This window comes from Pecten maximus, chromosome 5 (assembly GCF_902652985.1).
Source record: "Pecten maximus chromosome 5, xPecMax1.1, whole genome shotgun sequence".
NCBI classification, from domain to species: Eukaryota; Metazoa; Mollusca; class Bivalvia; order Pectinida; family Pectinidae; genus Pecten; species Pecten maximus.
The window spans coordinates 16,678,318-16,694,345 of record NC_047019.1 but is presented as its reverse complement, the minus strand read 5'-3'; the positions used below and the strand labels follow the sequence as shown (position 1 = coordinate 16,694,345).

Here is a 16,028-nt window from a genome sequence, read left to right as displayed (position 1 = left end):
TGTTAAATTAAGTGAATATCACAAGTCTTTTTGCATTTGTTTTTAGATAATCCGGATTTCCGTTTTCCGTCTTTGAAAAAAAAATACGTAGGCGTATTGCATAGTAAACGTAGCCATGTGTACATATGTAACAGCTGATTTCAATCAGATTGACTTAACATGAACTTAACACCGTCTCAGTAGTTCGTCACAATCGAAAATTTGATCGTGAATTCGGTATTTGCAAATTCTTTCAAAATACTTCCAGGTAAAGGAAAAAAATGCATATGGTCTCTAGATATACACACACCAAAGATTAATAGATCCTATATTGGGTCCATTCTCTCGTAAAAATATCGATTCGGGTCCACTATCGGCCATTTCGGTAATTCAACTCTAACGACAATCGGGCCGCGATTCGCAAATGAAAAATTAATTTAAAATTCGTAAACCTCTAATATTTTACATATGATACAATTAGGCATTGAAAAACATATATGTGGGTCAATTCTCTGAAAATAATGCCAATTTATATTATAATTGAGCCCCATTTTTCTTCGTTTCGGTATTTCCAAGTCTGCTTCACCTGTGGTCCGTTTCAGTAAATATTCTCGACTTTGCAGAAATAAAAACAAGCTATATAATTGTTCATTTTAAACATGACAACTGCCGACCCGACGTATCTAAAAGTGTTATTGTTGATATCATCTTAATATATTGCCGTAGTTATCTGTCACTTCGATTGTAAACCCCCTGCCAAAGGCATGGAAGAATCGACCAATCAAATTGGTTTAACGTTTGATTTCCGTAATCTTGCAGTTACCTCCCTTACAACAGTAAATACGTTCCAAGTATCGCCTACAACAACCAATCCCGTGCACATGGCAAACAAGATATTATCATTTGCATTTGATTTATTGGTCGTTTTCGTCAAAGGAAAATGGAATATGGAAATCGATGACAATGTTAACGCTATGACCAGTCACCCCGACCACAAATGCCACCTAGTATCTACCTTTCTCGCAAACATGTACTGTACGCAGTACAGCAACCTATAGTATGATACAATGTATCGTCTCGTATGCCATTATTGATATATTTCTTTCTCTAAATTATAGAAATATTCATCTAGTTGATAATGATGTAACATTCTAGAATATATATAATACACATTTAAGTAAATCGCGGACATATTTGCAGACCGATGCTATAATGTCAGCCGTTTTGGAATGAACACGGAAGAGCAAAACTTTCTAAACATCCGGAGACGAATGCGCCTGCGCAATATTTGTTTACATAAATATATTGACCTGGAGTTATTCGTAAAGTTCAGGTTCATTTAGTCTTCACATTTCGCTAGCGTTATGCATTTCTCAAATCGTATGCATCTTGAAAACATCTACTGAATACATTTCAACATTTTTGGTAAAACTACTACATAAAACGAAGATGTTTTTGCAAGTAAATTATTTGAAGCGTAAGGCAATGGGGGCAGCCATATCTGAAAGGAGCAGGTCAGTGTGGCTTGTAAATACATGTACAAAATGTACATGTATATATATAGTGTTAAATACGTTCTCATGAAGTGGTTACTCCGCTGAATTATAGGTGGGTTCGTTGATGCAGTTTGTACGACATGGCGATAAATATGGTGATTGTCGTTCAGCTAAAGGAGCAGGCCAGTGTGGCTTGTATATAGTGTTGAATGTGGTAACTGTCAAAACTGATGGAGTAGGTCACGATCAGTATGGCTTGTATATAAAATTGTAGTGTTAAATACGGTAATTGTCACTCCGCTGATGGAGCTTAATTGTCAGTGTGGATTGTATACGTAAATACAGAAATTTTAACTCAGCTGATGGAGTACTAGGTCAGTGTATATCTTGTATATAGTGTTAAATGTGGTAATTTAACTATCACGCACCTGATGGAGCAGCTCATGCCAGTGTAGTTAATATTAGTTATTGCTACCTACGTTGATTGTCCCTCAGCTAATGGAGCAAGTCAGTGTGACTTGTATAGTGTTAAATATGGTTATATTGTCACTCAGCTGATGGAGCAGGTCAGTGTGGCTTGTACAGTGTTAAATATGGTTATATTGTCACTCAGCTGATGGAGCAGGTCAGTGTGGCTTGTATATGCATATGTATATACACAATTACGTATACATGTAGTGTTAAATACAGTGATTGACACTCAGCTGATGGTCTCTATATGTCATTCAGCAGATGAGGCATGCTTCTTTGCCTCAAATGGTAGAGTTGGGGATGATCACACCAAAGATTTGCCCTCGTCCCGTGTAGGTGCTTTTCCTCAGCAGGGATATGTGACATGTATTTCCCCTGTACTTTCACACAAGGCACAAGCTGAATATGTCATGCATCATTCAGCTTTTCATATTTATTTTGCAATATATTTACAACTGTACATGATTGGATCCTGTATAGTTTTGTCACAGAGGTATGTCTAGTCTTATATTAGAAAAAAAATAGAAATACCTTAAAATAAAGACTTCTAATGCTATAGTCCAAGATATTTCTGGCTATTTTTTTAATATTAGACCAGACATGCCACTGTGGTGTAGTCCAAATGTAAAGAACAATAATGTATAGACCTAAACGTCCATAAATCTACCTTCCTGAAAAATTATACACGTGTGTTCAAATGAAAGTTGTCAATTAAATCCCATAACTGTGTAGTACACATCGACTATATTTGTTAGATACGTGTACAGTAGATCTACATACTTTTTTCGTATTAAATTACGTGACATAATAAATATTTGTCATTACCCGCATATCCTTTTCATAATGTTTGATTTTGTCAGCGTAAAAGTGACTTCTGTCGATACCCAGGGGCATGTTGACATCTTCTGCTGTCACTTGCTCTAAAAACGTCTAAAAACGCGTCTGAACACAACAAATACTCGGAACAAAAGTATGATGAAGTCCGAGAGTTTCCGATTTTCATGTAAACTTCAACTATTAACGTTAAGTAATTACTTTATCACAGACCCTAAAAATTCTGATACTGAAATTCTGAAAATTTCGATAAACATATAGAGTCTTAAAAATTACTCGATTTTACTTTTACCAGATAACTTAGAAAGATCGTAAATTGTATGATTGCGGATATTTAATCCCGGTTCGCACTTTAAACTAGTCACTCTATCGAAACTTCCGGGAGAATAAAAACGTGTGTTCCTACTTTACTTTTCATTCCCATAGAAAAAAGACTTTCTCCGTCACCACGATGTCCGAGAATTCAGTAAATGGTGAAGAAACTGGTGAACACTTTGAAAGGTTTTTAGAACAGCATTTAAATCAACTTCAGGCATCAGGCGTTCCAAGTACACATTGGAAGTCTCTATACGTTAAACTGAAAGAAGACGTAAGTTTGGGCATGATGCGTACAGTACTGCTTCAGTATAGATTACACTTTGTCACATTATCAGCTGATCATAAATAATTATATGACATTAAAAATTAATATGATCTCGAATTTGTGTTTTACAAATAAATACTCAGAATGCTAGAAGAGTGTATAATACGAATTTTATGAACACTGTTTTGCAATCAATTTTAAGCTGATGATAACAGTTAGGCATTTACATGTATGACCGGGGTTCGAACACTGGACATCCGAACATTAGCCAGATGCATTACCAATTGAGATACCTGGTTGCCAATGATTGACCCGGTCCAGTTCTCCTACACTCTTCCCTCCCTTTTAAAGTCTTTATCCCCAAAGACCTGACAACTCAGGTTCGGGTATACATTGTATCCCCTTGTCAAGTATTCATATCACCTCACTTGAAACAAGGTTTAGTCACAGGCGCCAAATGTAAGAGGAGTGGAAAAATGGACGGCCATACCGGTGTTCGAACCTGGGACGTCCAAATACTAGTCGGATGCTCAACCAATTGAGCTACCTGGTCGCTGATGATCAACCTGGTCCAGTTCCGCTATACACAAACATGTACTACAGTTGAGTGTAAGCTAACCATTACACCTAGTGCACTAGTAGTGCACTACGTTTAAACTAGTAGTGCACTACATTTAAACTAGTAGTGCACTACATTTAAACTACAGGTAAACTAGTAGTGCACTACACCCTAAGAGGTGATGAACAGCAAAACCCCCATACAGGTAATGGGCGGTACCCAAGGCTACCTGTGATTTTTACCTGTACTGTATATACATGTACATGTATAGGGCTATCTAGCAGTTATATTCAAAGAGTTATTAAAAAAGTTTTGGGAGTTTAGTTTGATGTTATATTTCAACCTTCAATCTATTCTTGTTAATTATATACTGTAACTAAGTTAAGACAAATTTACTTTATAAATCCTTTAACTAAATAAAATGGTTCAAGCCAATTAAGTTTCATTTATCTTTTGGTACTTTATATTTTGTATTGATTGATTAGTTATATATTTCACATGTTTAATTCCAGTAATTTTGTTTTCATCACATGAAAGTAAATGTATATAATAAAACATCTGAAAACAATTAGCTTTACCTGAACATTTTCAATTTGATACATTTAATTTATATTGTAGTTTAATTTCAGATTAAATTAAGCAGCATGATATATATTCATAATTTCATTTTTGATTTGATATTATGCTCATTAAAACCTAATTCAGCCCATAATATATGTTGTACATTTTATGTGTATACATATGTACATCCAATGCTTAAAGTCAGAAACCTGAACAGAAAAAGAAATTAATTAAACAATGATTTAACATGTACAGAAAGAGATTCTTTGAATGTACTGGTAATTAAATTGATCATAACAGTTCTACATTTCAAAATTTTAAGTTTATAAAAGGTATATGTTACTTGTAATACACCTTCCATCTTCCTTTACTGAAATAGTTGAAATTTCTGTACATATATACCCGTGTGCAGGTATCTAATATTTTTACTTTGAAGATCTAACATATTGGATCTGATCCCAGGTATATCTCTGGACATGTATCAGTTAAAGGTAACACAGAATGAAATAATGGCCTGAGGGAACAATTAATGTCCTTTTTGTTATGAAATACCTCAATTTTTCAATTTCAATTCAGTTTTAATTTAACTTTAGGCCTTACAGCCCATCAGTATAAATACATACACGTATAGTGGCAAACTTGGGGAGGGGGAGGGCAACAGTTTTAAGATTAAATAACACACGTACATGTTCATGTATCTGGAGCTGTACTTGTCATACAACACTTGAATGATACAACACTTGTATACTTGTAATTTCATAATTTGCTTTTATATAGTTACCTGCTAACAAATGTATTATATACACATATGGATCATGTGGACCTTAAGCCAAAGTTTTTTTTTACAGTGCACCTTAATATGTTTTTTGCAATATTGTTTAAAAGCTAAATTTTGGGATACATTTTGATCAGCATTTAGTGTTTCCCTATTGCATCAAGAAAATGATTGTTCTTTACCTTAAAATGTATACTGATGGGAATTTTACCTCTTCTTGTAATTAAAGAAATTCAGCATATATTTATTGAATAATTTTATTGTGAAGAAAATGTATATAGAAATTAATTATTTTTGATGATTCGCCAAAAAAAAAACTTTAATTTTTTGAAAAACATCCACAGGTAGATATTATATATGGGTAATGTTAGATACTAATTACAGGTAGGTAAGGCAGGGGAGCCTGGCACAGCATGCTATAAATGGACCCCTGGGGGGTAATTGGGGACTTGACAAAAGTATAGCCAGGTGTTAAACAGGCACACCTTAAGACTGATCCTCATCTGATACATATCATATAAAAATTGTTGGATAAATCAGAGACCTATACAGTGTATATAGTATATAGGTCTCTGGATAAAATAATAAACATTAAAATATATGTACTTATACAGTGTACTTATTAATAAGAAAAAAATCTTACAAACAGTCATCAAGGCCTAAGGTAGAGTTAATCATTAATATAACATGTATATTAATGACATCTGAAAAAAAACAATGAAAAACATCCAAGTTTTGAAATTAGGAAGATAAACCTTAATTTTGCACTATAATGAAATCTTTTTTTAAACAATTAATGATAAAAAAAACACTACAAATCCAATTGATTGAGTTTTAATTCCTCTTGTGCAATATGTCATCTAAGAACCACAGCCAATTTTATTTTTAGCTAACATTTTATCAACATTGAATATATATGGTAAAGTCAGGATGACAAATATAAGGCAGTCAATTTTACACAGGTCTGTAAATGTAACAACTACAGGTATCTAACACAGGTGTCCCAGTGGCACTGCCCATTACCTGTATAGGGGGATTTGTGGTCACACCTGACTGGACGTAGTGCACTACTAGTTTACCTGTAGCTTAAATATAGTGCACTACTATTTTAAACGTAGTGCACTAGGGTGTAAAGGTTAGCTTACACTCAACTGTACTTAAGCAATGTTTATAGGGATGCCTGTAATAAAATGATCAGAAAAAAAAGTTAATATTTAATTACCAAATACTGTATAGTATACTGTCAATTACCGCTCTACCTATGCATATATATAGGTGGTGTCTACATTTAGGTACAGCATAATATGGAATCTATTTTATATAATGGATATATCGAATATCTGCATGAATTTAATTATAAATATTGCATACTCTAGGGATTATAAACATGTATATATGTATCCTTCTAACAAAAATAATTAGAAAAACAAATAATTTTCTTTAGATTTATGATGCTGGGGAATCCTTTAAAATGCTGTGCTATGAAATGGAAAGTGATGATGAGGAAACAGAGAACAAAGACATCGGACAGGATGGAGAAGAAGAAATAACTAACTACAAATGGATGATTGAGGCAACTAAAGATGTTCAGAAAGACGATTCAAATAAGTCAGTACATAAAGGATATATTTTGTTATAGAGGTTGTGTTTAATAGGCCATGTCTGCTACTGTACATGTGTTTCACTGAAATTTCTAGATCTTTGGAATTGTCATCAATCAAATGAGTAATCAAATTGAGAATTGTGATTTAGTAACTTATAACTTATAGATATAAATTTCATTCATTGATTAGAAACCATATTGAAAGAGAATATGTATTTCTCATCAGCCATGATTAATCTTTGTACAAATGAAGAAAATGTATACCAAAATTATTGCAGTAATCAATAAACGAGAAATATTTTTCAGTATATTTCTAATCGACCATGCCTGGACATACAGAGCAGAAGAAGCTAGACAACATTTGAAGACTATTCCAGGTTTGCTGCAGAGGATGGCTTCCCTCATGGCAGTTAAGGTCAATGGAAGGTCAAATTCACAAATAGAGGAGGACATCCTGACAGAAATGTGGAAGTAAGTTTAGTATTGATATTGCCAGCAACACTTAATCATTATTGTACAATTATTGTATGTGTCATTTCCAAAATGACAGTGTTGACTTGTCTTTTTGTTAATTTTGAAGAAGAACTTTAAATTAGTTGAAATTTTGTTAAATGTGAGTTCTGATCACTGTATATACCTTGTGAAATTTATATAGTATATTGCTTTTGATAAATGAAGAATGTAGATGTGTACAGTCATGTCTAGTAAAAAAAAAAAACTTGTCATCTTGGAGATAAAACAGGAGTGAGCATGGTTGTGTACTTCGATTGATTGTTACACTATGATTTCTATTATTATGTTAAATGGATATGCAAATAGTCATAAAATTATTCCTTAGATTTCCCTTGATACATAGTGTAATTTACTTACAGATTTAACCAGACATACAGCTTTGGGCATTTTGAAAGGGTGAGCTTAAATTGATTTTATATTGGTATAGCTTATTTGTAGTCTGAGGTTAAGAATTGATTATTAATTAAATAATAATATCATGTTTAAGAATTAGTTATAAAGTAGCTTACATATGTTTGTCCTATCAAACAGAATCCAGATACAATACAGATTATTTTATGTAGATAATTTACAGTGGTAGCTTGAGGTGTTTCTGTACAATGATTGATATATCGTTAATTTAAAGCACCATTTTTGGGATGTTGTAGGTGGTACTCTACCTGTTTTGTTGATTACAGGGAGATAAGGCGGCCATGCCGGTCTGGTATGTAATGGATGAGTTTGGTTCAAGAATACAACACTCCGAGACTCCAAACTGCCGGACGGTGCCTTTTTACTGGAGGGAAACAAAGATGACATATACACTGATGTGGCTCAAGGAGGATGTTGATGATGGAGGTATAATTGATAAAACAGAAAGTCACATGATCATCAATATCATAAAACAATGTCACATGATCTGTTTGTTCAAAATGGCTGATGTTTACATTAAGTCTGTACAATCTTTCTAAACTCTGTGAGACTGTTACCTTTCCTTTTATCTCTGATAAAAACAAAATGTCCAAACACAAGATGTAGCTCTGGTACTGGATTGTGTTTGGTTTTCTGGATAACAGATGAGTAGATGTGTGCCTCGCACACACTTGGCTTTGGGACCGACTCACAAAACAATGAACTCAAAATTATAATATTTGGTAAGGTCCCATCTTCTCACAATGGCGAGTTGCCAGCCAAGGGGAAATTGTACCTTTTGACCCAGGATCCCATAAACCTGCTGACAGGGAATTAAACACAAATTTCTGAGATAAGCATGTCACGGAAATTTAAGCCATCCACACAATGACTTCGAAATAACATGTCAGTACCTATATATTTTATCATTTACCTTCTGTTCTTAACAGAGATAAAAATCTTAATATATACAAATCTTCAGTAACGCACCACAAACAAATTTAAGTAAATCATAATTCAAGCTCTCTTTTGTATTTATTTCAGATGAAATAACAAGAGATTATGTTGAGAAAGAGGAAGATGATGACATAAAAAAAGCAAGACTGTTATCATGGGAACCTTGTGACATGAAAACTATAAGCTATAAACAGGAAGAACCAGATGTAGAGTACTTTTCAGTGAGTGAATTACCAATGTTCTAGCAAAATAGTATTTAGATGAAATACGGTAAAGATCCTGTCCTCTTGTTTTACCACATTTATCAAACTATGAGCCCTGATTGCTACCGTAATGGATCCATGTCTATTGTAACTCATTAAAATGTTAAACAAAAGCTAATTCATTGTCTGCAATCTACCTCTTATTTTTAGTAAAACTTTATGCTTTGGTCCTTTTGCTTATCAAAGAGTAATTACAGTAATTTTAAATTTATGAAGAAATGAATTTGTCATGGATTTTTTTTTAACAATTTAAAGACATTTGGTATGTTGTAAATGGACATGAAAGCTAATTGGATTAATACTCAAACAGAATTAAGGTTTTATTGAATAAACCAATTGAGATACTGAACATTTCAGTTAAGTGTATGGCTGTTGCCAACCTGTATAAAAGTAAGCATTGGATATCTCCCTCTGATGGGGTTTAAATCTGGAATATAGTTTTAAAACATTTAAACGAAATTTAATAATTTTGAAAGAAACATTTATAATGTCGTCAAATAACGCAAAATAAATGTTAGAATTTATTACTGAAGAAAACTGTAGATTCTTGATGCAAAAATGAATTTTTGTTTGTTTTAGAAATATGCAATGAATGAAACATTACCTAACCCTGACACACCTTTTCCTGGTCTACCTAAGGACAGGAATGTCCGTATATTTGTGGAGTACGGCTCGCTGAGGGACCATCTCACTGACAAGCGGTTTGAAATTGTTGAAACACAGGAGGAAGCAGATGTAATATGGACATTTAAATCCTGGAAAGACTACAAGTAAATATACATGCTCCATGTTTAAATTAAAGTTGCTGGAAAGAAACCATATACTATGACATATTTGCATGATAGGGGGACTATAATGGTCATTGTTTCCGGCCCTCCATTATTCTTCCATCTTTTCTGCACTATATCTTGTCAGAGCTCTCCTACATTACTCATTACTGGAACTTCACACTTGGAACATATATGTTCACATACATTTGTATATAGGTGAGGCAGTGTGTCATGTTTCAAACTTAGAGTCGATTTGACCTAAATTTTGACCTTTGACCCACGTCAAAGAAAAAAGTTTGTCAATTCTTGGCACATATATTTCAAGTTCAGTGATCAATGAGAGGGATTGTTATTTGATGAATCGTATTGTTTGATAGATGTTTTTGTATCATTTCTCCAACTTACAACCTGTACCTATTGCTATTGTCAAAAAATACTGTCCTCTGTCCCCTAAAAGCTGCCACGCGTGCAGATGAGAATATACATAGCAGAACTCACATTCTCAATACTTTGTATAGCAGTGCATTCATTTTATTTTGTATGTGTTGGAGTGGGGGAATGGGAGGAGGTGGAGTATAATAGCCAACATATGGCTGACAATTCTCATTTGTGATTTGTAAAGGAAGGATATTCTTTGTGTAGGAAGCTGAGTGAAGAAACACCTGGGAAAATGATTAACCAGTTTCCACGCGAGTCTGTTTTGACAGTCAAAGACCTGCTTGCGGTGGTGTGTCGGCGAGTGAGTAAAGGAGTGGAGGATCCTGACACATTAGAACGGGATCCCGATTGGCTGCCTATCACATACAACCTGAAAACAGAACTGGACAAGTTCGCGTCATACTTCCAGCACCGAGAAGAAAAGTAAGGTATTAGGTCTGCTGTCCTCATACTTATAATAGAAACTTTGAATCAAAGTTAAACATTTATATTCCACCATGTTGTAAAAATGGTTTTAAGTTTCATGTATAAAGTAGCATATTCACATGCAATAAATATCTTAACTTAATTTATATTACAGCTCCTTCATCCACCATCCCATCTCCCTATAAATAATGTTACAATTTATGTTTATATGATGTAAACTATTTTTGTTTTTGTTTTTTTGTTGTTTTTTTTTGAAATACAAAGAATATGGATCATAAAGACACATAGCCATCAATATAAATTTTGCTCTTGATACAATGAAACCTGAATTTACTGACACTGTATGGGACTGAGTCAATGTTAAGTCATTTTTTGGCAATAACGGAGGAGCATGGTGCCATTTTAGTGGATATTGTTGGATCTTGCATGATGTTGTTAAAGTCAGTAATCGGTATAGTCAGGTTTCACTGTATCAGTATCCTGATTAAAATTTAGATCATGTTCACAATATATCAATCAAAAGTAATATGTCTAAAGTTTGTGTTTATGAAATAACCCAAATAACAAAAGATTATTTTAAGAATGCCAAGAATGTGAAAAATCTATTTTGATTATCTACAACACTTTCTCCTTGTGAATATCTTAGTTTATAGTTTGTTGGTAATCAGACTAAATATGATCTACTTTTTCTTCAAAGTCATCTTTGGTATTAAACATAGATAATATAATTAATGCATGTGACCATGTACACATATACACGTTGTAATAATTTATGTTACAGAGGGTTAGACAATCACTGGATCTGTAAACCGTGGAATCTGGCCAGGGGTCTTGACATGCACATCTCAAACAATCTCAACCAAATCACACGCCTCCCTGACTCTGGACCAAAGGTAAGTATTTGTCTTGAATAGCGAACCAAGCCAAAGCTCTTTTTGACGTAAGAGTTATCTCCCATATAACGTACCTGAATTTTGAATGTCTCTGCATGTCATTCAAATTCTGCATTTTTTGGTGATTTTGATGAATAAGATTCTGATGTTGTTTATCATGATAAAGCATTATACTAATTATATTTTTTTCCAAGTCGGTTTCTGATATATAGGGTTCTTAAAACCAAGGGTAGGCTTTCAATACACCAATTCCGGACCTAATATTGTATATCTGACTAAATTCATGTTATTGGGTGAAGATTAATAAAATCTATTCCCTGTAAGTGATCGAGATCCGGTTATCTCAGTCTCGGGCTAAGATTCTGTAACATCCTCGGCTAACGCCTCGGTTAGGATTATGTTACAGAATCTTAGCCCTCGACTGAGATAACCCGATCTCGATCACTTACAGGTAATAGATTTTATTAATCTTCACCCTATAACATGAATTTTTCTCGCACCTCTTACATATATCTAGTTGTATAATAACAACCCATCTATATATGCGTTTAGAGTGTAAGAGTATCCCGTCTGGGGCCTCCCGGTTCAAAGCCGATTAACCACTTCATCTGCACTTCGAATTCAGTCCTTTCGCGTAAAAATATAGTTCGGTTATATCAAAGAAGAAAAACAATGATCAATCAGTATATATTATTTTAATAATAAACAACAACCAACCAAACAATGCATAGTAATTAATACATGACAAAAACAGTTTGAATGCACATATTTCTAATAAATTCGAGAGTATTACGTCACTTGCGCGGATGAATACATGAATGGGTTAAAATTCCGCCAAAACTCACGTAAAGGTACCAGACAGATCGGACGAGATAGAAAAATCTAGCACTGGGTATCACGTGAGATTTCCCTGTCCGAGGTGCGGACGAGATTGAAAAATCTAGCACTGGGTATCACGTGAGATTTCCCTGTCCGAGATGCGAGAAAAGTTGTTCTTAGGACTCTGGGTCCGTGGGTTCATCCAATTTACTGGTCTCAGATCGAGCTAGACCTTAGATCAATTACAGTTCAGTTTTGGTATATTATGAGTGAATCTGGCATCACATCTCTTATCTGACTGGAGCTTTTATGAATCATATTTGATTTTGGTAGTTCATCAGTTAAACTCCTTTTACAATTACTTTAACAGGTAGCCTGCAAGTATGTAGAGGATCCTGTGCTGTTTTTCCGTGAGGAGGTCGGCAATGTGAAGTTTGATGTCCGATATGTTGTGCTGCTATCTAGTGTTAAACCCCTCAAACTTTTTGTATATCGGGTGTTCTGGCTTAGATTCGCAAACAAGTAAGTTGGGTTGGTAGCTCACCAATAAGCTCAATATGCATATACTACTAAGTACCTCATTACTGACATTAAATACAGTGTTTGTTCTGATACCAATTCAAATGTACAAAATAATCTATCTTACAACAACTGGTAATTAAGTAACCAGCAAAAACCAGCGTAGTTGGGCAGGTGGTCACATTACCATTCAGGTCTAGTCAGAGAATCAAAGCCTGGCTATAGATAAAAGGTGAAAGGCTATGTGTTACCAAGTATGTAGAGGATCCTGTGCTGTTTTTCTGTGAGGAGGTCGGCAATGTGAAGTTTGATGTCCGATACGTTGTGCTACTCTCTAGTGTTAAACCCCTCAAACTTTTTGTATATCAATTCTATACAAAACAGTGGAATGTCGCATTTCAAACAGCCATTACCTCTAAAATGCTGTGTGTCTCCATCTCGTATCTGAACTTTTGCATGACCAAAAAGTTAAGGTGTCCCAAAACAGCAATCTTCTGTGCAGGAAATAAATGAATACTGAAATAGCATATTCATAGTATTGTAGGTAACACACTTTCCTTTCACAAAGATAGTCGGGGTCCAATTTTCCTTATGGAACATTAAATGGTAGGAGTCACCTGCAGGATTTTGTTTTCACTTACTAATGTTACCTCCCATCATGAACTCCCCTGCATGTTAACACACTGGCCAATCTGCAGAGTGATTGATCTAAGCGGACAACTTGTACCTCGTAGTACAAACTGTGGTTGAGGAAAGTTGAGGAAAACACCCTATTCTGCAATTTACAGTTTTTGTGAATACAACCTAGGTTTACTTTGTAAAATAAAGCTAATGTGAAAATAAATTTATGTACAGTGTACTTTGTAAAATAAAGCTAATGTGAAAATATCTTTATATTGATATGTTTTCTGGGTTCAGAATAAGTATGAATTATTTGTGTTTGTTTTCTCTATTAACAGAGCTTTTTCCTTGGACCACTTTGATGAATACGAGAAACACTTCACAGTTATGAATTATGTAGAAGGTGGGATCAACTTAAAACAGGTAAATATTCAAAAATATTCATTATGAATTATAAAAAATGAACTGTAAAATATCTGCTTCCTTCAATAGAACCTAAACATGATTATGTTACTGGAATTATATAAAAAAAAACTACAAAACTTTGTAACTTCCAGTAATGGCAAATAAAAAGGTGATTTATTCTTTTATTGTTTGATATTTAAACAGTAATGAAATGAAATTATGATGAAATTTTTAATTGTGTAGAAAATTCAATCATATATAACCGGAATGTGTTAATCTGTTTATTTTTAAATGATTTTTATTTTCCAATTTTACTGTGATATTTTTCAAGATCCACTACGATGACTTCATCCCCATGTTTGAGAAACAGTATCCAGCTTTTCCCTGGAATGGAGTAGAGGTTTGTAAAGAAAGACAATTTATTACATTTGAAAACGGTGAAGTGCTTTCTTTATAGATTAGGTGATGTGTCTGATTGTGTGGTTTTTGATAGTTTCAAGATCGAAAGAGAATCTGTCTAATTATGTGGTATTTGATACTTTCAAGGTCGAAAGAGAATCAATGTTTATGCTTTTATGAAAGCAAATCCACTCAAACAAATGTTCCCACTAGCTGCTAAGACACTTAGAGTATAATTATATATAATGGCATGGCTATTTTGTGTTATACGTGACCAACCTGAGCTGAAACTTTTACGCAAAATTTGCCGAAATTGATATGCAGCTCAACAGCAAGACTCATCTCCATAGTTAGCCATGATACATATGAACCATTGACCAAGTTACTTCTGTCCATTGTACTAGAATAGTGATTTATAGGCTTGTAAAATATCACTGGATATGCTGTTCATATGAACCTTAATTGTCAAAATTTCTTTTGATTCCTTATTAGGGCACATATTGGATGATGTACATTTTTAGTATTTCATCTGTTGTACAAAATAAAGAAGTTATTAACACCATTCAGTAAGAATTGAAAGTTGAATACAGTAAAGCCAAAAATGATTTAAAATAAATCTTACAGCTGTTTCATCCTTTTGAACTCAACACTGATACTCAATTTCTAAAGTGTAAGTACCTTGATAAGGAGTTGTAATAGGCTGCATTATAATTCAATAAATTTTCCTTTTTTTTCAGTATTGGATTTCAACAAAAAATACATCAAGCACATATGTATACATATTTTGAACTGTACCACCTCTAAGGTTAATTCAAACATCCTTTATGTTGTAGGAGAGCATATTCCAGATGTTTCGCGAGATGTTCCAGGGAGCTACATCTCTACCTCCTCCCCAGGGGATCGCCCATAACCCTCAGTCACGGGCGTTGTATGCTGCTGATCTACTGCTGAGATGGTCTACAGACCAAAAAGGTTCGTACTTTTACATTTCAAGAGGTTGGATACAAACTTTTTGCGAAGGAATTTTATCTATTATTTTTGAGAGCTTACCAGTTTTCTACAAACCACAACATTTCATTTTTGCATTATGTGTGAGGTGCAAGTCATATGAACATTTTATTGCAGAAAACTAAAAAAATCAGCAAAACCTTAATATCTATAAAAGGTATGATTCCTAGCATTATTGTATAAAAATACTGGTTATTTCTGTTTCAGGTGATAAGGTGATACGCCCAGTGTTGTGTGAGGTGAACTTCATGCCAGATTGTGACAGGGCCGTGAAATATCACCCTTTCTTCTCAAATGATGTATTTAGTACGCTCTTCCTTGATGATACTGAGAGCAAGTATGTGACACAGCTTCTCTAAGGAACTCGACATTCAGAATTCTGAAATGGAGGACAAGGAATTAAAAGAATATACAAGAACAAGATTCCTTCTTTTACTACTGAAAAGAAGTATTTTATTTCTTAGAGAAAGACAAAAGCTGGAAAGTAAAAGGAATTTCAAACAACACCAAATCATACCTGAACGCATTATGTCTGTCCCCTTGTGGAGGACTTTGTGGATGTCAGAACTGAAGGAAAAACTTTCTTGATTGACTATGAAGACACTCCAATCACCTACTAATCATCCACCACAGGGGAGGTTACTCTGATGCTGTCAGAAAATTGACAGTTAATGTTAAGTGACAAGCAATTGAGAAAATTTGAGTAATTTGCAACTGTAGTGTATTGCCGTACTCTCTGAAATGGA

General features: G+C 34.1%; 2 protein-coding genes across 2 annotated transcripts in view; one reads left to right on the top strand and one right to left on the bottom strand.

Annotated features, from left to right (window-relative positions):
- LOC117327331 (kinesin-like protein KIF25) overlaps positions 1 to 2,916 on the bottom strand; it is a 16,649-nt gene extending 13,733 nt beyond the window's left edge. The window contains exon 1 of the mRNA XM_033884261.1: positions 2,772 to 2,916. Within this exon, the coding sequence (XP_033740152.1) occupies positions 2,772 to 2,840 (69 nt within the window). The 5' untranslated portion in view covers positions 2,841 to 2,916. The remainder of the gene's footprint in view (positions 1 to 2,771) is intronic.
- The window catches only part of LOC117327330 (tubulin--tyrosine ligase-like protein 12), a 17,691-nt gene extending 1,663 nt beyond the window's left edge, over positions 1 to 16,028 (top strand). Inside the window, exons 2-15 of the mRNA XM_033884260.1 lie at positions 3,207 to 3,369; positions 6,703 to 6,866; positions 7,168 to 7,332; positions 7,734 to 7,770; positions 8,052 to 8,211; positions 8,809 to 8,942; positions 9,564 to 9,754; positions 10,397 to 10,615; positions 11,400 to 11,511; positions 12,701 to 12,852; positions 13,809 to 13,893; positions 14,207 to 14,275; positions 15,108 to 15,246; positions 15,490 to 16,028. Coding sequence (XP_033740151.1) covers positions 3,207 to 3,369; positions 6,703 to 6,866; positions 7,168 to 7,332; positions 7,734 to 7,770; positions 8,052 to 8,211; positions 8,809 to 8,942; positions 9,564 to 9,754; positions 10,397 to 10,615; positions 11,400 to 11,511; positions 12,701 to 12,852; positions 13,809 to 13,893; positions 14,207 to 14,275; positions 15,108 to 15,246; positions 15,490 to 15,641 — 1,942 coding nt within the window. The 3' untranslated portion in view covers positions 15,642 to 16,028. The remainder of the gene's footprint in view (positions 1 to 3,206; positions 3,370 to 6,702; positions 6,867 to 7,167; positions 7,333 to 7,733; positions 7,771 to 8,051; positions 8,212 to 8,808; positions 8,943 to 9,563; positions 9,755 to 10,396; positions 10,616 to 11,399; positions 11,512 to 12,700; positions 12,853 to 13,808; positions 13,894 to 14,206; positions 14,276 to 15,107; positions 15,247 to 15,489) is intronic.